At 37.1% G+C, this 23,363-nt stretch overlaps 2 protein-coding genes and 1 pseudogene across 2 annotated transcripts; 2 read left to right on the forward strand and 1 right to left on the reverse strand.

Annotated features, from left to right (window-relative positions):
* The first annotated feature begins 1,257 nt into the window (after window positions 1-1,257).
* Window positions 1,258-11,556, forward strand: LOC126965498 (lon protease homolog, mitochondrial). Its single transcript, XM_050809131.1, has 6 exons — window positions 1,258-1,619; window positions 2,006-2,203; window positions 3,812-4,073; window positions 6,885-7,173; window positions 9,226-9,355; window positions 11,407-11,556. The coding sequence occupies exons 1-6, from the start codon at window positions 1,416-1,418 to the stop codon at window positions 11,554-11,556; spliced, it is 1,233 nt and encodes a 410-aa protein (XP_050665088.1). The 5' UTR covers window positions 1,258-1,415.
* A 7,032-nt stretch (window positions 11,557-18,588) lies between these two features.
* LOC126965301 (uncharacterized) lies at window positions 18,589-22,196 on the forward strand. The gene is made up of 2 exons (XM_050808831.1): window positions 18,589-18,928; window positions 21,165-22,196. Exons 1-2 carry the CDS (start codon window positions 18,645-18,647, stop codon window positions 22,081-22,083), a joined length of 1,203 nt encoding a protein of 400 aa, XP_050664788.1. The 5' UTR covers window positions 18,589-18,644; the 3' UTR covers window positions 22,084-22,196.
* Window positions 19,677-22,372, reverse strand: LOC126965315 (uncharacterized; annotated as a pseudogene).
* Window positions 22,373-23,363: the final 991 nt, after the last annotated feature.

Consider the following 23,363-nt stretch of genomic DNA (forward strand, 5'->3'; position numbering starts at 1 on the left):
CCCCTGCTTTTATAAAAAAAAATCCACATGTATATTTTGTAGTGGCCTAAGTAACTAGTTTGTTGCATAATATACAGTGCTAGTATGCATATAAACTATTTTTCAATAGATCGGCATAAGGGCATCACACTCTAGATTTTTTTCTATGCGCGAAGATAATAATATATAGTAACTGAACCGACTTTGTTCACTAGCGAGGCGCTAAAATAATTTTAGACTGTTTATCACAACGCATTGTTGTTTCTACACTTATAATAATACCTATATAAGCTTCGAAGGCGTAAATAATGTAGAAAATATAGTTTGGAACCTGTAAGCAACAGTCCTAGTTACAAATAATTATGTATACGATCAGTACGGAAAAATTGTGAGTAATAAAAAAGAACAACCAAAATACATTATTCCAAAAAATATAAAGGGTGAAGTTGAATAGGATGATTTTTCCTTAATGTAATATATAATATTTGGAAATATCGATAAAATTTTATCGATAGTGCCATCCTTAGCAATAAAAACTAGTTTAAAAATAGCTCGTACAAATTTTCGTATTTATTTACAATATTGTTATTCGTATCTTTGTGCATACAGATTAATAATGTGATAAAACTTGAGTATTTATCCTATCTTTTAGTGTCTTAGACTTTGGGACTTTTAGGTACATAATACGTAGCCATTTCCAACTACTTTTACTTAATCTACCACTAAGTAGTCTTTACACAAAAGCGAGATTTGTTTCGCTAACAACAACCATCAGGCTGTTACAGGTCGACAGCGTATACGGAAATGGTCTCATCTGTCTATCTCATTCAAACACAGTCAAAGAGAGCCCTCTGTACGCATTATGAGCTGTCTCTTTTAAAACTAGCGCCATCTGGAGATTGGCCCCGAAAATAACTACATTCCTCGAAATTATAAAATTCATTTTTAATGTTGTGACTCAATTAAATAACTAACTATCCTTTGTGTAACTAACTATCCAAAATCTATCCTTTATGGATAGATTTTGTAGTGTAAATATGCCAAATGGAACACGAGAGCTACATACATGCGCAAACGCTAGAAGTAGCCGCCATTTTATGACCAATAGGCAGTGACACAAATAAACAAAAGTTGATAGGTTTCAAAGCGAGTGACAACTGACAAAGCTTTTATTTTCGGGCCAACTAACAGATGGCGCTACAGTCTTCTGAAAACGTCACTTAAGCGTCTGTCCCACCCCTCAACTTGATTTAGACTTACATCCTCTTTGGAGTTTAGACTGAAGTTTTGAAAAATCTGGAACAAATATACATGAAATAAAATAATACTTCTAAATCTCAAAGCTAAAGGTTAACCTAAAAAAAGTTAAATTTGCTAACAGAATAAAGGTTAAAATTTATGAAACTGCTATCTAAGTCTCTGTATTAGACTTAATAATGCATATGGCCAGTAATTTAATTCGTAGTACTGCAACCAGAGGCCCTAACATAAAATATTCTTCGCGAATAACACGTAATGTTACAAAAGTTGTATCACAATTACACATTAAGCCGGTAAATACTCGGCTGTTATGGAATGTTAGTGTAAAGGGACCCAGGAACTCCAGATTAAGCAGTTTAAGCCCTGGTCAATTCCAACAGGTATAACTAAAATATATAATATAAATAATATATAATTTTAGCTTAATTAGTTACACAGTGGCATGAAGGCGTGTAACGCATAGACATATGCTGTCTGGATTCATTGGTTATATTATAATTTGAATTTATTAAATAATAACACTCAATGACCTACAACACCAACATTTGATCACTTCCCCAATGGCAGAATAACTGTATGCTCATGAATCATGTATTATATTTTCATAACTAAATATAAAGAAGTTACAGTTACAAAATATTAATTGAATGATAAACTCATGTTTATATTACTTTCTTATGATTATTAATTTTATATTTCAACAAATCTATTAGGTATATGTTTTCTTATAATTGTTACAACAATCAAATTATTTTATGATTTGCAGTCAATAAGCATTAGGCAATATTCAACTGGTAATAAGGAAGACACTGAAGAGGAAGTTATAGGAGATGTAAAAGATGAGACTCCACTGTTCTCAAGTCATTTGCCAGCGACAGTAGCGGTTCCTGAAGTCTGGCCACAAGTTCCTGTTATTGCTATAAACAGAAATCCAGTCTTCCCAAGATTTATTAAGTTGATTGAGGTAAAGGAACCATTTATTTATTTATTTATTAGGTTTATTTACAATCACTTACAATAATACACACAAATGTAAAAAGTAGAACTAAAAACTAGGAACTAAATGTAGTGAACTTACCAATAAAACTTACAAATAAACACAGCATGCACAGAAGTAATTAATTTTAGGTATTATATAGAATAAGTTACAAATTTTTTTTTTTTTTTTAAATTAATAAATGAGTTATACACCGTTACATCAATTTTCCAATTATAACATTATTAAAGATTACCAATAATGCTGCAAATGGTCTTGCGGAATTTGGCTAAGGAATTAGCAATTATGTCAATATCAGCTACGCTATAAGAATTAAAAATTTTACATAATTGAGGGACTGGGGAATTGGTACCTAGGATCGTTTGACAAAGTGGAGTAATAGGCTTACCTTCTTACTGGTACTCTTAGACCAAATTTATTTTGAAACATTGATAAAGTGTATTCATAGTGTTTTAATAAAAAAAAAATAATAATAAAATAAAATCTGTTTATATCAGACAGATGGCCCATAAGTGTTAGTATTTCTTAGAAACTATTCAAGTTCAAGTTATTTATTTGCATAGATTGAGTGGGTACATTGGTGTTACATTATACTCATAGGTGTTAACAATCTGCCGGGTAGGCATGCAAAAATAATAACTATGTTAATACATGATATTTCACATTGCATAATTTAATTAAATTTACTTAATATAATAAAATTTAATTCAATTTAATTAATATAGTACAACTAGCTGACCCAGCAAACATTGTATTGCCGATATTAAAATCGCGATACATGAGTAACTGTTGAAAATTTGAAGTTGTATGTATTTTTAAATGCTGACTCATAATCAAACAAATTTAAAAAAAATGTCAAAAAAATTAATCAAAAATTTTGGAGTGGACCACCCTTATCATTAAGGGGGATGAAAAATAGATGTTGTCCGATTCTGAGACCTACCCAATATGCACTCAAAATTTTATGAGAATCGGTCAAGCCGTTTCGAAGGAGTTAAACTACAAACACCGCGACATGAGAATTTTATATATTAGATTTAATTTAATTTAATTACATTCCTTTAATTTAGTGCTTTAATGCTGCTTTGATTCAGATTATGCCTGAAATGTGCAGCCGCATGAAACATTCATGATATTATTGTTTAATACTCTATGAAAAATATAAATGTAAAATCTATATTGTTACCAGTAATTTAAATCTAGTACTTTTCATATGATTTATATTTTTGTGAGTAATGTTGGTTAAATAGTAAAATACATTAATTTACTTTTAATGTAAATATTGATTGATTTATTAAGATTGATTATTTAAATTAAAAATAAATATCATGTTTTCAAGTAATCTCCTGTCTTTCATCATTACAACATACTACATAAAGATAAAGATAACCTTTATTCTTAGATATTAGTGATGTAGTAACATGTTTATTTTTTTTTGCTCTAGGACCTTCCAGTGCTCTGTCTCCTGCACTTCTCTACTCCAAACTGGTCCAGCAACCTTCTTTCTATCATCTTCCCACCTTAGTATCTGTCATACTACATAATATACCTTTATTACTTTAAATTTCTTTCCAGATATCAAATCCAGCGCTAATTGATTTAATCAGACGTAAAGTAAAACTAAACCAGCCCTACATAGGCATATTTCTCCGCAAAAAAGAGGATGACAAATCAGATATTGTATCTAGCTTGGACGACTTGCATGATGTTGGAGTGTTTGCACAGATACATGAAATGCAGGACATGGAATATAAGCTACGGCTAGTTGTAATGGCTCATCGAAGAATTAAGATCACGGGACAGTTCATTGAGGATGAGATTGAAACTGGACCTGCTGGTTAGTATCAATGGATTGCCTGATCTGTTGTGTATATATATTATGATCATTGTCATTATTGCCCTATTGTATATACTATCATATCTGACTGGGCTATATTGTGAATCTTTCAGATTTACATTTATTTCCAGTTTAGAACTTAGAACTAAAACAATTTAAAATATTATTAAAAACACACAAAAGTATAGTGTTCCAATGTTTAATTTTTCCAATGAACGAACTACACAAATTATAAATAACTATAATGTGTGTGTCTACAGGTCCCATAGTGGTAACGCAGAAACAGATCACCTCATGGGCTGCATTCAAGCGGCATTTGATGATGTGCTTGCACAGATCCCCTCCGCTGAAATCGTAGTCTTGGGTGATTTCAATGGGCACAATTCCGAATGGCTTGGATCACGTACTACAGACTACGCAGGGCGATCCGTGCATAATTTTGCATTGGCGTATGGTCTGTCCCAATTACTTGAGTCGCCAACGCGGCTCCCGGATGTGGATAGCCATATGCCATCCTTATTAGATATTCTGCTGACTACACATCCCAATAGTTACCAGGTCTCTGTCGACGCCTCTCTCGGAACGTTCGACCATTGCCTGGTCAGGAGTGTAGTGCCTAATCGACGCAAACGTCGCAGACCACCAGCGACCTGCCGCGTTTGGCACTACAAGTCAGCAGACTGGGATAGGATGTGTTCCTTTTTTGCATCCTACCTTTGGGGCAGGGTTTGTTTCCTTTCGGAAAATCCTAGTGCCTGCGCCGTTGCAGTAGCCGATGTGATGCTGCAGGGCATGGATATTTTTATACCAAGCTCTGTAGGTACCGATCGGTGGCAAATCACGTCATCAGTTATAGCAGCATCTGACTGCAAAAAACAGGCGCATTGAACTTGGGTTTCGGCGCTGGGCTCAAAGGATCCGAACTGCAAAGTTCTGAAGAGGGATTAAAACCGAGCCTCCAGATTTTTTAAGCGGCAAATCGCCCGTGCGAAATTGAAGCACGTCGTCAAATTGGCGAGCAGCTTTCCAGTTACCCGACCGGAACACGCAAGTTCTGGTCGTTGTCGAAAGCTGCTCTTGGTAACTTCAACCAGCCGTCCATGCCGCCGTTGCACATGAGGAATGACACCCTGACCCATACGGCAAAAGAGAAAGCCGATCTCCTGTGCACTCTTATTGCCTCCAACTCGACTCTTGACGACAACGGCAAAACACCGCCGACCATCCCGCGGTGTCAGAGCTCCATGCCTGAAGTACAGTTCAGACAGAAAACTGTTCGGCGAGCTCTGTTTTCGTTGGACTTCAGGAAGTCGAGCGGCCCGGATGGCATTTCTCCAATCGTGCTTAGAACGTGTGCCCCTGAGTTGACGCCGCTGCTAACGCGTTTATTCCGGTACTCTTATTCAAAAGGCGTAGTCCCTAACTCATGGAAAGCAGCCCTTGTCCATCCGATCCAAAAAAAGGAGACAGTTTGGATCCGGCAAACTACAGGCCTATTGCTATTACCTCCCTGCTCTCCAAAATCATGTAAGGCATAATTGACCGCCAGCTCTTGGTTTACCTTGAGGGTCACCAGTTGATCAACGACCGGCAGTACGGCTTTCGCCATGGTCGGTCGACTGGCGATCTTCTGGTAAACCCAACCCATAGATGGGCGGCGGCTATTGAAAGCAAGGGGGAAGGCCTGGCAGTTGGTCTGGATATAGCGAAGGCCTTTGATCGTGTATGGCACAAGGCGCTCCTCGCAAAACTGCCATCATTTGGGCTTCCCAAGAGCTTAAGCAAGTGGACCTCCAGCTTCCTCACTGGGCGCAGCATACAGGTCGTTGTCGACGGTTATTGCTGGAATCTCAAGCCCGCGAACGCTGGAGTGCCCCAAGGCTGTGTGCTATCTCCCACTCTGTTTCTTCTGCATATCAATGATATGTTCGACACCTCACACATACATTGCTATGCAGACTACAGCACTGGTGATGCCGGATACACAGGCCATGCAGGTCTCTCTCGGGAAATCGTCTACCAGTGCCGGGAGAAACTTGTGTCTTCTATCGAGTCCTCTCTCGAGAAGGTCGCGGAACGGGGTAAGTTGAACCTTGTCCAATTTAACCCCCAGAAGACTCAAGTTTGCGCGTTTACCACTAAAAAAAATCCCATTTGCCTTATCACCGCTCTGCGACAACACTTCCCTTAAAGCCTCGCCTAGTATTGGAATACTGGGTCTCGAAATCTCGAGCGATTGCCAATTCCGTGGCCATCTGGAGGGCAAAGCCAAATTGGCTTCGAAGAAGATGGGCGTCATTGATAGAGCACGGCACTACTTCAAGCCGGCCCACATTCTAGCGCTGTACAAAGCGCAGGTCCGGCCACACGTGGAGTATTGCTGTCATCTCTGGTCTGGCGCACCCCAGTATCAGCTCGATTCATTTCACGGCGTGCAACGCAGAGCAGCTGGCGTTGCGTAGAGACGTCGCTTCATTGTGTGTCTTCTACCGCATTTATTACGGGGAGTGTTCCGAAGAGCTGTGTGTAAGAGTGTGGGCGGCGGTGATCACTTAACACCAGGTGACCCGTACGCTCGTTTGTCCTCCTATTCCATAATAAAAAAATCCCATTTTCATATTAGTATTGCATTAGCATGGGTTTTTTTTTATATCTAGTATTACTTATGATATTGTTGTTGTTATTTATAAATGATATTGTTTCATGAAAAAAAAATTCAATGGTCTTGAATTCATATTAAATGGGTAAAAAGCAACCTTTTTTTATTATTTTTACATCAGTTTCATTTCTGAAATGCGCGCGTCATTTCAGAAATGAAGCTCAAATTTCCGATATTTAACACGGAACTTAACGTAACCCGAGAAGAGACAGATGCTGAACGAAGGAGACGCAAGTACAGGAACTCGAGGAAGAAGTCGGAGGCCGAAGTGAAGGATGACGACGTCAAGGAAACAAAGAAAGCGACGCCGGACCAGGTGCTCATGGTGAAAGTTGAGAACATGGTACATGAGAAGTTTAAACAAAATGAAGAAGTGAAAGCCTTGACTCAGGAAGTTATTAAGACTATTCGGGATATTATTAATCTGAATCCTTTGTATAGGTGAGTATGTACATTAATGATCTGTGAACTTCAAATAAAAAATAATACCAATTTATGCAAGAGGACAAATCAGCATACCAGTAAGTGATCACCACAGTTTACTCTGTCTTGCGAAGAATCACACACTGCCAATCATTTGTTTGGTTGTATGAACTGTCTGACTGAACCAAACTGAATGTTTGAATGAATGAGGAGGTGTATTCCATAGTTTATGATAGAGGATAGATAGATCATGGAACTGCACTATGGAGGCATGCCACATCTAGATGGTGACTGACTGTGGTGGTGAAATTTAAAAACTTTAGCCAATTATTAAATTAATATTATTAATAATTCATTATTTAACATCGCAAATTGCATGCATGAATATGATTTAAACAAAGTTATTAATCCCCTTTTCTCTATAAATTGTTGAATCTATGACACTTGCTAAATAACTAATATTAATGGTTCTACTGGTGGGTCTCTACTATTAATTGGTTAAAATGGTTACTCGGACCAGTCCTGTAATGGTTATAGACAAATGGTTAATGGTAACTAGGACCGGACCGATCAATGGTTACTCGCGTACTGCTTACTAAAGGCAACACATGGATATAAGTAATTAATATAATCTACTAAGCAATATTTGTAATATAATCCTGTTCGATGAATTTACTTCGAGCAATTGTTATGAATTTGTTATATAAAAAATAAAATACATTTTTGTTAATCACACTATTCCTAATTTAAATTTATTGACAATTAATATCATATTAGATTGGTTTTCATAAAAGCGTGCTTTTTTTAATTTTCTTTAAGTATTATTATTTTATTTTGCAACTTATTGCGCCTTTCAAGAACAGATTTTAATAGTATGTGAGAGTTCTTTGAACAGAATGCCGGCTAGGTGGTGGCCATTGTAGTACCCAGTTGGGTGTTTTTCTGCTGTGAAGCAGTGAAGGGTACCGTAGCTAAATGGAATGACTGTGCTAATGAAAGTTAACATCATATACAAATTAAATTTATTAACGATGCGGCGACTCGAACCCGCGCCTCTTGAGTAACGTCCTAGCTCTACCAACTAAGCCACATCGTCTTTAAATTTTGATAAACAAATTTCATTTTTTTTATTAATCCCAGAAGTGAGCGATATCACTATAAAATAACAAATAATGTTAACATCTTATTCGTCAAAGTGACGAGCGTAGGTACTGCGATGCCGCTCAGAATACCTCATCATCAGGTAAACATCTTGCTCGTCTGGGCACATCATCTCATAAAAAAGTTAGTAGCCAAGGAAGGAAAATATTCTCAGTTTATAGTTTTAGTAATCAGACCACACTGGCTATAATCATGTTGAACCAGAAAAAAATTGTTGATTTGGTATTGTATAACTAATTAAAAGACCACTATATTTGTGCCGGCGGATTGCTCATTTAATATATATATTAATTTGTGGACGAAGGTTTTTGAACATTTTATTAATCTACTTGTAAAGAGTTGAATGTAGAGCTTAACTGACGACCCATATAGTCAAATTAATAGTGACCCTGACTGCTAACGGTCGTTCCCAATATACTATCTACACATAGAGATAATTACTACCTTCTACTGTCAGTAATTAGCTGTGAATAATCTGAAGCTGTCCCAATATAATCTATAAATTATTCTTATCGCCTCATGTTGGGATGCGAGAATTGCAATTTCCATACAAACTTTATTTCGTCGTCCCATTGACAGACAGCGTGCACGGATAAGGTGAGTTACTGTCGATGAGTTTTTCTGTCCTAATTTTTATTTTTATCTCAAGTAAGAGATAGACTGAATATTGGGAACGGCCGTAGGCCATAGGTCCCGGGTTCGGATCCCGGTAGGTGCAATCATTTATATGATGAATATGGATGTTTGTTTATATGTATTTATGTAAGTATGTATATACTTAATATTGTATTAAATATATCGTTGCTTGTACCCATAGTACAGGCTATGCCTAGTTTGGGGCAAGTTAATTTGTGTAAGTGTGTGTCAATATTTAAATTGAAATTTATTATTAATGTTATTAACTTTCAGGGAGTCTCTTCACCACATGCTAGCCCAGGGTCAGCGCGTGGTTGACAATCCGGTGTATCTGAGTGACCTGGGCGCTGCGCTCACCGCCGCAGAGCCCAGTGACCTGCAGGCTGTGCTAGAAGAGATGGATGTATGTATACGGAACCAATTTATTAGCCATCTTAACCCAGTCTGATATTAACACGGCAGGAGGCGGGTAAAATTTACCGCATTGTTCTTAAATTCGTACATATTTTTTTTCTGCTTAAACTATGTGCCGCGCCGCTTTAGGTACCTTTAAAGAAACGTCCGACTCCGATCGTCCGCCATTTTGAATATTCAGCCAGAATGCGCGCGGCGTTCAGCCACAACAGACGTATAAGGTGAGTACGGCTATTTTTTTAAATGCCAAATGAATTAATATAATAATATAATTTTTTTTAGTGAAATTGAAAATGCCAAATTAACTAATATAATTATTTGTTAAATTATGTAATATAAATATTTGTTTCGTTTAAATATCCATAAGAAACCTCAATTTTTACCATCCATTGTGGTGTTTTTTTTTACCCTGTAGCGACAGGTCTATTGCATTATGGGGTGCGCCTTCCGCCGAGTTAGAGTATTAAATTATGGGCCAATTTCAACCGCTCCGACTATAGTCCTGAAATACCTTTTTCTGCTTTCTGTTCTGCTACTATGATATGCCTTCTTACGTGACGTAATTATTATATTAACATGTAATTTTTGTAAACCAATCAAAACATGAAAAGTGAACGATCTAACTCAAGTACCTTATCTTTAGATATAAAAATTTCGTGACACGTTGTTTGTCCGCGATGAACTCATAAACTAATGAACCGAATTTAATGTAATTTTGTACACTATATTAATATAAATTAATAAATAATTAATACTAGATGACGGGAAGTCAATTATTCGACTTGTTTCAAACGGCCTCCCTCGGGGATTAGTACTTAGTCCAATATTATATAATACTAGTGGACCCAACAGACGTTGTCCTGTACACAGGCCTAAAATTAAAAAAACGGTCCAGCCGTTAGGAGGAGTTCACTAACATACTCATAAGCAGAAGAATTATATTATATGAACGGAATTGAGAATCTAAACCAATCTCAAATTCACTCTAACACAAATAATCAAAATCGGTCCAGCCGTTTAGGAGGAGTTCAGTTACAACAGACGCACAAAAGAAATATATATATTAAGACAGGGTGCTCAAGCTTGAACTGCTGGCGATCTACCTTAAAATCGTTAGACTACGATTGATCGGCTCTGAGAGGCTTCAAGTATGTGTGATGATGGATTGTCGTCTAGGTAGGGTGTCACGATGACATAGATAGTTTTGCGCAAAATATGCATCTTTTTAGTCAAGGTAAGTGTAGGTCAAAATGTCAATGAAAAAACTCATAATTATTATTCAAAATTGCGAGTTTATTGGTTGTTACAAAACAAACGCGTTCTAAAGTTCTAAGCTTAACTAAATAGTGACTTTGGATGTTGAAGCGTGACACTGCATGTCCTGAGCATACTTTTCATAAGATAGTACGTAATTACCGATTTTAGTTTATTATACCGGATTTTTTCTCGACATTTGTAACGCCAGTTGTCCAAATAACACACAACCTTTTCCTTAACCCCTTACACCTTTATCCTAGCAACTTAGCCGGTACAAGTTAAGAATAAACCACGAGCCGCGGCATCTATGGTCATATGGCGTAACACACATTCCGTCAAGTAACCGCACGCGAAGGTTGAGCTCCCGCAACATTTAAACAGGAAATCCTCGTATTCCTGTTGATTTGCCGCCGTGAGATCGTAGTGATTTCTTTGTTAAGTGTCCCGCGATATATATATTGTGGTTCGCCAGCACACTCAGGCGAATATAGAAGAACCCAGGATCTTGCAGAAGAGGTGAGTACCGGCTATTCCCTTTACTTCAATGATTCCTGTTCTGTTCACCTGAGTACCCCTTTTTATTAATACAGTCCACTTTAAATTCCCTGGCGCAACCAGAGATCGACTCAAAAAGCACTCGCGATCGACCGTTTGAGCACCCCTGTATTAAGATATGTTTTATTTGGAGCATTTGTTTTTGTTTTTTCACCAATCCAACTCGCCCCAGTCTGCTTTTTCCTATGTATATTTTATAAACCTAATATATTTAATTATTTTGATCAGATACCCAAGCGCCTATTGATGTCCCTATCACTGCTGAAGAAAGAATACGAGCTGTCAAAGCTGCAGCAGAAGATCGGCAAGGAGGTGGAGGAGAAAGTGAAGCAGCAGCATAGGAAGTACATACTGCATGAGCAGCTCAAGGTAAGTTGATTAAGTTACACAGGAATTATGAATAACTAGATTATGATTATTTTATAGCAATAGCAATGACAGTACAATTATGTATATTTTATTAAAAAGAGCGCAAAAAAAGGATGCTGGGAGCGTTTCTTGCGCCGCTTCTTCTTCGCAGAGCGCCATTTGTTTCCGAAGCGGTATATTAGAAATGACATCAAAAAGAATTCTAAAGGAATCAAATTTGAGAAAATAACAATATTACCCAAATACATCAATACCTTCACCCATCTAATATTAATAGCCTAAATAAATGTAATGAAATCCTTGTCAGCTAATTAGCACAGATTTAAAAATATGTTAGAAATTTTAATTAGTTTGTTTTAAATATTTTTGTTTATTTATTTTTTTTGAGTTGTGTTTTATTTATAACAATTTCAAGGAGCTCATACAAGGTTCACGAGAGTTAAGAATTCGATGGGTACTCATTGGCGTAAAAGACCTTTGACATATCTGATTGTTTTTATCAACTTGGGATGTTTACAAAACCACCACGTTTTGAGCAATTTTTTTAACTGATATATTTAGGTGCTATAATATTATAACGAATAAGTTTCGTTGGTTATTATAGTTATTATGAAATTGATTAGTTATGGTTTATCAGTGGGAGCCTCACAGGATGCCGGCTAGATTATGGGTACCACAACGGCGCCTATTTCTGCCGTGAAGCAGTAATTTGTAAACATTATTGTGTTTCGGTCTGAAGGGTGCCGTAGCTAGTGAAATTACAAATGAGACTTCACATCTTATATTTCATGGTGACAAGCGTAATTGTGTTGCCGCTCAGAATTTTTGTGTTTTTAAGAATCCTGAGCGGCACTGCATTGTGATGGGCATTATTTACCATCAACTGAATGTCCTGCTCGACTCGACTCTAATTTTCATAAAAAAAAGGTTAAGACTTTTTTTTCTCTGTATTGTATATTATAACACTGTTTTAACTTAGGGAATAGCTTGGCTAAATGTACAAAGTGGTTTTACTTTGAATAAAAAAGTATTCACTCGTTTCAAAGCAGCAAAAAGGTCAGAAATACACGAAAAATGTTACCTATCTATTAATTCTGTAACTTATTAAACGTTCAAAATAACATTTTTTTCAATAAAAAACTGCATTCGACGTCTCAAAAACTGCACTGCATTTTACATTGCAATATTATTTATTATGCTTAGGGTACTTTCCAAAGATCGTTTATGATGATATATTATTTAATGATCGTCGTCCAGTGACTTTTGAAACGATGTCAATTATTGTGTGAGTCAAAAATTCTCTCTTCATCTTTTATTTTTAAGCGAGATAAATATGTATGACAATGGGTTGCAGGTTATAAAAAAAGAATTGGGCCTGGAAAAAGATGACAAGGATGCGATTGGAGATAAGTTCAGAGAGAGGCTCGCGGGGAAGAAAGTGCCCGAGGCGGTGCAAACTGTGATTGATGAAGAACTCAATAAACTCAACTTCTTGGAGAGCCACAGCTCAGAGTTCAAGTAAGCTGCGTTATTATCATCAATAAGGGATAAGAGGAGGAAACACCGCAGGGGTGGTAAGTGATGACAGGCGCTCACGCTTTCTTGTAACAGAGTGTAAAATGCGAGCTACTTATTGAATTGAATGAAACAGAAACGGAGGCGTCACGGAAATTTGAGACGTAATTTTGTTTAAGAAGAGGAAGTGGATTTTGTTCAAGGGAGAGAGCGATTGACACCGATTGAGGAAGAATATTTCTTACTCTCGGGCTTCCCTACTCGCCTCGTATCGTGCAGGTTTAGCGCGCGTATTTTATAGCAATAGCAATGAAACTACAATATTGTATATTTTTTATTAAAAAGAGCGCAAAAAAGATGGTTGGGAGAGTTTCTTGCGTCGCTTCCTCTCTCTCAGAGCGCCATTTGTTTCCGAAGCGGTAGTAGTATCTAGTATTTTAGAAATGACATCATAAATAATTCTACAGGAATCAATTTTGAGAATGTAAATGCCTTTTATGCCTTATTCAGGTTGTGTAAAATGACTAAAAATATACCCTTATATAAAGTTGTCTCTTGGTGACTAACGTAAATTATATTTTGAAATCCAGCGTCACTCGTTGCTACCTCGACTGGCTAACATCGCTACCTTGGGGTAACACGTCGGAAGAGAACCTAAAACTGGAAGACGCACAGGTGATACTTGACGAGGACCACTACGGCATGGAGGATATCAAGAAACGGATTCTGGAGTTCATCGCCGTCTCCCAGTTGAAGAAGAGTACCCAGGGCAAAATACTGTGCTTCCATGGGCCGCCGGGCGTCGGGAAAACTAGTATTGGTAATGTATCTTAATGTTGTATAGATAGGCTTATGATGAAGCTTAGAAGAGACTCGACTGATATTAGGTTTCTTGTAAAAATAGCCCAAAGTGTGGTGGATTGTTCTGAACTCCTCAGCATGATTGCGTTACGGACTCCAAATGGAACATTAAGAAAGCATGATTTACTTTAAGTACCTACCAGTCATTCTCAATATAGAATAAACAGTTACATACTGCGCGTCACCAAACTGTTCAATATGTATAATTGTGATAGCCGTTTTGATCTTTTTAGTCGTAGTATAAAAAGCATAAAAAGTGCGTTCGCAAATGATTTTACGAAATCAAAAAATGTATCATAAGTGTATCTTTATATCTGTATATGTATAAGTGTTTCTATTCTAAATCTATAGTTAGACTAAGCAAATTTCTTTCTATATGTGGAAGCTTGTAATTGGCATTTTGAATTATGTTTACTTGACCGATTTGTAAATGTTGCTGTAAGCTCCCCAAATAAAATAAAATAAAATGACGTGCTAAGGCGGCAGTCCACTACTCTTAGTTCCCGCCGCCTTTTCTATCACACTCCAATCCTCATACATTCTTTCTGATTCGGTTTTAGTACGTATTACGTACGTACGTTTTTTACTCAATAAGTGATATCATATCCTATTTTTAGCCGACTTCAAAAAGGAGATGATCAATTCAATCGGTATTTTTTTTACGTATGTACACCGATTACTGTGAGATTTATGTTTCGATTTACAATTTTTTTTACTTTAGATCGATGCAGAATAGATGCCATTTGGTCCCATAAATTTTACATAGTTTGGCTCAGTAGTTTTCATTTTATGAACATTTTTTATGAAAATGTTTGTTTACCTCCATGATATAATTGTTTTTTGTGTACGGCTTTTTTAGAAGTTTTCATTCAGGTTGTATAATCAACTTATTATAATTATTAAATGTTTAAAAAGTCTGACTTCAATAACTGAAAAGTATCAAATAATTAAAAATTTAATTTGACACAACTTTACCTTTTATATTAATAAAATGCTATTATTTATATGTGCTACCTATTGATAGGTTTTAATTCGGTGCCAAGCTCTAAACAAAATAAAACTTTATATTATAAACAGGTTACTAACTGTAATTATTAAAGTTGTCTGGCCACGCGTATCTGTCCGCTTGGGTTGATTTGTTCTAGACGAAGCTATCCCGTTCAAAGTCACGCGTGGGGAGTATAGGTACTTACTATTACATTTGGCTTGGCACCGACTTCAAAATTACCAATATGTAGCACATACAAATAATAGTATTTTATTAATATTAAAGGTATTTTCAGTTGTATTAATTAAATTTTTAATACTTTAATTAAATTTTTAGTTATTTGTTACTTTTCAGTTTTTGAAATCGGTTTTTTTAACATAGTTTTTTTATGAATAAATTTATTACTTGAGTAGGAAAAGTGATGCTTGGTGATGGGAAGTGAAATCTATCGCCCATGGAAAACCGGAATACTAGAGAGCCAAGCGATGAGCTTCTGCTCATTGGCTCTTCCCTTTGAAGTGGGAGTATCTTCGTAACTTAGTATACAAAATCGTAAATAAATAATATTAATAAGTAAGTTATTTAAATGGTTTTACTTATACTAAAAATAATTTGCAGCTCGTTCGATAGCGCGCGCCCTGAACCGTAAATACTTTCGGTTCTCGGTGGGCGGTATGACGGACGTGGCGGAGATCAAGGGTCACCGGCGCACGTACGTTGGGGCCATGCCAGGTAAGCTGGTGCAGTGCCTCAAGAAGACTAACACGGAGAACCCGCTGGTGCTCATCGACGAGGTGGACAAGATCGGCAGGTAAGTCTTCCACTGGCCACACTACGCAGAATGACGCCGGTGGACATCAGCAATACCTAATATTAAGATGCGTTACCAGGAAAGGCCGGCTAATGAGATGGGAGTATGCTCTTCACTTAAAGGTCCCAAAGTCATATCAGTTCTGGAGTGCAGCAACTTGCAGATAATTACAAAGTAGCTGTGTGATGTTTTGACGAGCTTGTGAAATACACAGATGAAATTCAGAGAGACTCCCACATCTCTTCGCAACACTAAAGAATAAAACAGAGCGGTTGGACTTGGTCGTCAATGATTCGAGCCGCTCTGCTTTGTATGGGGTCAAATGGATTACTCTTGAGTTTTGAAAAGACCTTGGGTGATTTAAATTATATTTTGTTGTTACTAATTCTAGTTTTGACCAAGTTTCAACTCCAAAAATTGTTTTAATTGACATGATTAACCTAAAATGTTGACCATAATACTATAGAGCTTCAACCACTTAACAGAGGCTAATTAACACGGAAAACCCTGTAACTTTTGAGTACATTAATTTGTTCACCTGTCATCCGCAAAGCATTGAAAAGCGAGTAAGTAGATGAAGTATATGAACTCACAGATGCAAAGCTTATGAATATCAATGTTATATATCAATTGATTACACAAAACCGTTGGATAGTTCTCTTCAACTACCGGAAATGCGTTACTTTTGCTAGATCAATGTGGGGTATCAAAACACGAACGTATGTTTATCATTTGAGTGAATATCACATGAGTGTTTTAATACCTAATTATTAACAGTTGCATACAAAACTTTATGTACACTGACTGAATCCTCTATAAAAGATTCTGAAACAGTTAGCTTACTGCTTACATTAAAATAGCCAGTCCTAGTACCCATTACATCATTCAAACGAGTGTTGTAATGTTGTCCTTAATTTCATTACAACACTCGTTTGGATGACAGTACAGTCGTTAGGACATTGGGTGTTTTAATGTTGGCAATACACTAACTGTTTTAGAATCTTTAATAGAGGATTTAAAGCATGGGTGTAGATGAACTTACTTACCTTTTTATGCCATTAAGTATGTAAGTATTGTAACAGGGGCGTGCACGGCGACCCGGCGTCGGCGCTGCTGGAGCTTCTGGACCCGGAGCAGAACGCCAACTTCCTGGACCACTACCTGGATGTGCCCATCGACCTGTCGCGTGTGCTGTTCATCTGCACTGCCAACGTTCTCGACACCATCCCGGAGCCGCTGCGAGACCGGATGGAACTCATCGAGATGTCCGGTCAGTACAGCCTACATGTTACAACAATCTGGAATTGAAAATCACTATCACCGCCTCGGAAATAAATATGGCGCTCTAAGAAAGAATAAACTGCAAAAGAGACACACCCACAAATATTACACTAATAAATATACTAGCTGGCCCAGCAAACGTTGTATTGCCATATAAAGTAATAAAAAAAATCAACAATTAATATTTTTAGGGTATAAAAATAGATGACGACCGATTCTCAGACCTACCAAATATATCGTACATAAAATTTATGGTACTACAATAATCATTATATTCGATTGACATATTGCAACTCTATTGCGTGTCTGTGGATGGATTAGAATACTATTAAAATCGCAATACAAAAGTAAGTGTTGTAAAATTTGAAATTGTATGTATTTTTTAATGCTGACTTATAATCAAACAAATTTAACCCCCAACGCGACATATTGAGGGTTCAATTTTCGTTTTTATTTTAATATGACGCAAAAACAGTCGCCTGCCGCGGATCGAGATCAAATCGATAATAGCATACTAGCAAATCTGTTCAGACGCGCTCGGAGCACGCCTCCTTCTACCCGCGCCTAAATAAGTATGCTCATTACAGTACACACGTGCTACTAATGAGCACATGCTCAATAAAAGCATGCTTTCGTGCTAGTAATGAGCACGTCTGTTCGTACCTTACGTATTATTTCTAATTTCTGTGGATTAAATGCTTTTTATTTTGGCTAACTAAACAGGTTATGTAGCAGAGGAGAAGTTGTCGATAGCTCAGCAATACCTGGTCCCCACGGCGCTCAACAACTGCGGTCTCAACGGCGACCAGCTTGAGCTGAGCCCGACCGCACTGCACTCGCTCATCCGCTCCTACTGCCGGGAGAGCGGCGTCAGGAACCTGCAGAAGCACATCGAGAAGGTATCCTGACTAACTTAAAAGGCCGATAACTCTCTGTTCTAAAATTGCAGGAGATATTTTTTTTATGAAAATAAGGGACCAGACGAGCAGGGCGTTCAGCTGAGATGGTATTTGATACGCCCTAGCCATTAAAATGCACTGCCGCTCAGGTTTCTTGAAAAACCCGCAAAATTCTGAGCGGCACTACAATTGCGCTCGTCACCTTGAGACATATGACGTTAAGTCTCATTTGCCCAGTAATTTCATTAGCTACGGCGCCCTTCAGACCGAAACAGTAATGCTTACACACTGCTGCTTCATGGTAGAAATAGGCGCCGTTGTGGTTACCATAATCTAGTCGGCATCCTGTGCAAAGGAGCCTCCCACTGGTGCGGCGATGATCACTTTCCGTCAGTTGGGCCAGTAGTTGCTCCTTTGCCTCCTGTAATACAAAAGACAAACATTGACCGTCTTGGTTGGGAGTGCCGGAAAATGTGAAAGGAGAATGTTCATTTTTAACCGACTTCTAAAAGGAGGAGGTTCTCAATTCGATCGGTATTTTTTGATGTATGTACACCGATTACTCTCAGATTTATGATCCGATTTACGTAATTCTTGATTACGTAAGGGCGCTTTTAGTGTCACGCGGATTTGCTCACGCACGCGGGATTGGCCCGCATGCGTAAAATTTCACGCTGCGGATCATACGCAGCATTAGTTTCAGTTTTCTACGGGCTGCGTAACGGTATAGACGTGTTCAAAAATGATCAATGTCAGAAGAATATGTGTCGCTTACATACTTTACAAACGACGAAACAAGAAGACAAGAGTACATGTTGATCCCTTTCTTGAAAATAGGCTTCTTGCTGGGGCGTTTGTTACACATTTTGGAAAACTACAAAATAGTGAACGTAAATTTAAAAATTACTTTCGAATGTCCATTCGTTCTTTTGATGAACTGTTGTGTAAAATTGAGAATAAGCTACAAAAAAGCAGTTTACGAAGGATTACAATACAACCGATTGAGAGGCTCGCTATTACATTAAGGTAAGTTTTAAATTTTAAATATTTAATTTCTTGCTATGATTTAGTGGAAAGGGATTTGAACAGGTAGGATAAACGTACCAATCCCAAACCAGTAAAGGACTTTTTTGATTTCAAATTACTGTCATGTGTAAATTTACATGTGCAAAAAAAATATGGTCATGTACTCTGGTCAACTGCAAAAATGTTAAACAGAAAAATCAAATCAATGATATTTTCAGTAGTTGACCATCGTGGTCAATTATTGAGACATCATACAACACATGTTCTAGTAATTATCCAGTCTAAATAAACGGTATAATAATGATTGTTTGTTTGAAATATCGTAAAGTAATGCGTCATTGGTTATTAATTGTTGAAATTTCATAAAATCAGATTATTTCACTCATAAAATGTCGCCTTTAAAGTGGAATCATTCCTACCTTTCATCACACGCGACTTATAAAATTATATAAAGTTATAGGTTTGCACATGACAGTAATTTGAAGTCAAAAAAAGTTCTTAATTGGTTTGGGATTTCAACTACATACACAATCCTTTTTTTATCTGATAAAGTACACATGGCCACAGATCAAGTTACCCAAAACCAGTATAAATGGAACTCGCACCTTGCGCATTATCATACTTAGGTAACCCGTCGGAGTCCCGCTTATACTGGATTTGAGTAACTTGATCTGTGCCGTGTGTACAACCGCACTCATATGAATAAACAAACAATTAGAGAGAAACTGGAGAAAAAAAGTTAATCGTACTCATTTTAATAAAAAGAGTTTTATTCATAAATTAAAAATCAAATTTTACATCATTCATTTCTTTGTAAATTTGTATCCTGAGCGTTGACATTACTTTCGCCAGTAGATGATGTTGTTGCTGGGTTATAAATTATGTCATAAGACGTGATATTAAACAGGCGACTTTCAGTCGAAATAAGAGTTTCATTATCATTCACTGCAGCAGAACTAATAGCATTGTCGTTAAGACTGGAAGTATCCTGGATTATACTATTGGTTTGGTAATCTTGATTTATCGGTGACAAACTGTCAAGCTCAGTAAAAGCACTAGAACTTGTTGTAGGTATGGGGCTGTAGTATGCAGGTTGTGTTTGACTTTCCATTTCCATAACTATATTTAACACTTTTGTTCTGAACATTAGTTTTTAATATCTAGTGAATCTTTTTAATGAAGGCTGCAGAGACTGAAAGAAAGCCAAATCCTCACTTTCCAGCTCCAGTTGCTTAGACTTTAAGCATTCTAATAACTGTGCCTCAAATTCGGATGGTGCTTGCTTTTTAGATTTTACTTGTTTTTGTTTTAATGTTGGGTGAGAACTTTCTTGACGTGAAGTACCTGGTTGCGTGGACTCATTACGTGTTTCTAAATTACGTTGTGATGTTAGTTGAGAACTTTCTTGACGTGAAGTACCTAGTTGCGTGGACTCATTAGGTGTTTCTAAATTACTTTGTTCAGACATTTCTTCACAGAGTGACTCTTCTCCGGCAGTTTCCGTTGTACTGTCTAAGAAAGTCAAAATGTCATAGTAAGAATATTTCTTCTTCTTCTTACTCCCAGAGCCGGATGGCTGATTTTTTTCAGATATCTTGTCTTTCTGGTAAGTGTCCCTTGCTGTTCGCCAGCGTTGTTGTATTTTCTTGTCTGAAATGACAAAATATAATAAGTAGTTGGCAAAAGTACACACAGTTTCAGATCAAGTTACCCAAAACCAGTACCAATAAAATTTGCCATCATCAATATTAAGGTGAAAACTTCCGGAAGTCACTAGCGCTGTAAGTTTTTAATTTGTTTTAACAAAAATTAGCTTCATTAGATTCCTTTCATTTGTCGGAAATTTTACCATAGGGGTTAATTTATACAGAGGAGATTTCTTATAAAATATTAACAGCACAGTTATGTATCTCAAATCTGCTAAAAGTGGCCACTTTTAGCAGATATGAGATACATAACTATACTTCGAACATTTCATATGAAATCATAACTGCATAAATACCCCCCTATGATAAAATTTTCGGCAAATGATAGAAATCTAACGTAGCTACAGTACTGTAGTTAAAACGAATTAAAAACTTCTAGCGCTAGCTACTTCCGTGCCCTTTCACCTTAAGGGTATTTATTTTTCTTCTGAAGTAAAATTCGAGCGGTGCATGCCGTCTTATGTCTGATGTCAGCATTATTAATATATTATATAATCATAATATTATTAATATATTGTTTTTGTTTTCAGATATTTGGCAACTGGTAATACATTCACTGATCTACACTATTCCTACGTGATTGGAATTGCAACAATTAGCGAAATAGTAACACAAGTTTGTTACATAATATGGATTGAACTAAAGTCTGAATGTATTCCACAGCTTAATGGGATCAAATGGAAAGAAATCGCAGAGGGATTTCTCACATATACAAATTTTCCTAATTGCTTGGGTGCTATTGATGGAAAACATATAAGAGTGATTCGACCGCCGCATAGTGGATCACTATATTTTAATTATAAGAAATATTATTCTGTAGTGCTCCTCGCAATGTGTGATGCTGATTATAATTTTACATATATTAATGTCGGTACCAGTGGAAGTAACGCCGATTCAACCATCTTTAGAAGGAGTCATTTGTATACGAAACTGGAAAGTAACACGTTGGGTATCCCTGACCCGCAAGAGTTGCCTATTATTTGCCCCGAAGTAGCTTATCCATCTAGTGTAAGAGCAAAGTTGCCGTTCGTGATAGTGGGAGACGAGGCATTTGGTTTATCATCACATGTGATGCGGCCTTATGCTCGTGATAATTTACCTTACAGAAAGAAAATATTTAATTACCGTCTGTCCAGAGCTAGAAGGTACATAGAATGCACTTTTGGAATTATGTCAAATAAATTTAGAATATTTCACAGATCCATGACTGTCAAGTTAGATCTAGCACAATTAATAGTCAAGACGGCATGTGTACTTCACAATTTCATAAGGAAACGGGATGGATACATGGTCAGCCATACATTTGTCACAAATGGTTTTACGGGACCACTACCCAGGCAGCAGACTGAAAGTAGTAATACGTCGGCAAGTAATATCAGAGATATATTTGCAGATTACTTTATCAATGAAGGAAAAGTCTCCTGGCAACACCGATATATAATTAATTAACTAAACTCAAAAGGTTTTAGAAGGTTTTTGATGTTATTTGTGAATTAAATAATTATGCTTATATTAATAAAGTAATGATGCTTGTATAAATAAAATAATAAACCAAACACATACCCGCCTCTTTTCTTTCCTCTTCGCTCAAATTTTCGTAGTTAGGTGCCAATTCCTTCAAAATATCTCTCCATGCAGCCTCTCTCGCCTCCCTGTTTTTGTATAATTCATTGCGTTTATCCCACAAAACGGGCCGCAGATGAACTTCAATGATTACTCGCTCTGTATCGATTTTCATTTCGGCAGTACAATACGGCGCGTGCGCCCCGTTCGACTCTAAAATGGGCACTGAAGTTGTAGGCAGTGCTTACGCATGCGGATACCCCGCACCGGGGTGGCGCCCCGCACAGCGCCCCGCGTCCCGCGTGCGTATATCACGCTTTACAATAGATACCTATATGAAATTGTTCTTTGCGGATGCTACGCATGCGGGCCAATCCCGCGTGCGTGAGCAAATCCGCGTGACACTAAAAGCGCCCTAAACGTAACTTACGTAAACTCGATGCGGAATAGATGCCATTTGGTCCCTTAAAAATTTTACATAGTTTGGCCCAGTAGTTTCATTTTATGAACATTTTTGTCTATCTGGATGATATAATTGTTTTTTGTTTACGGCTTTTTTAGGAGTTTTCATTCAGGTAATATATATTATAATTATTAACTGACACTAAAAAGTAAAAAAATAAAAAATAAGCTACGTTTAAAAAAACCAACTTCAAAACAAACGGTGAAAAGTATCAAATAACTAAAAATTTAATTTAATACACCTAAACAATTTGTTGTGTTTTTAAAGTGAGAACCCTCACTTCTAGGATTAATACACAAATAAAATTTGAAAAACCAAAAAAAAATTTATGAACGATGCGGGACTCGAATCAACGACCTCCGGCGTTCCGTGCCGGTGCTCTAACCAACAGAGCTAACCGTTCGAGTATCGTATCGCTATAACATCCTGTATGCTTTGTTCAATTCTCAGGTTTGAGATGTGGTGCTGGAGGAAGATGCTTCAAATCCCTTGGACAACATTCCGCTCCAACCAACCAATCCATCCTTCAAACTCTAGGTTTAAAAACCAGACTCTCATCCATCTGCCTCCGTAGAATCTTAAGAGTTCTTTGGACAGCCCTATAAGATGGGATACTACAGACAGAGATGGCGAACTTTTGTCTGAAAGTTGAATCCTCAGAGAAATCACGAGCCTCATCAATGAGGAATACGACGCTAGGAGG

Source organism: Leptidea sinapis, chromosome 7 (genome assembly GCF_905404315.1).
Source record: "Leptidea sinapis chromosome 7, ilLepSina1.1, whole genome shotgun sequence".
In the NCBI taxonomy this organism is placed as follows: Eukaryota; Metazoa; Arthropoda; class Insecta; order Lepidoptera; family Pieridae; genus Leptidea; species Leptidea sinapis.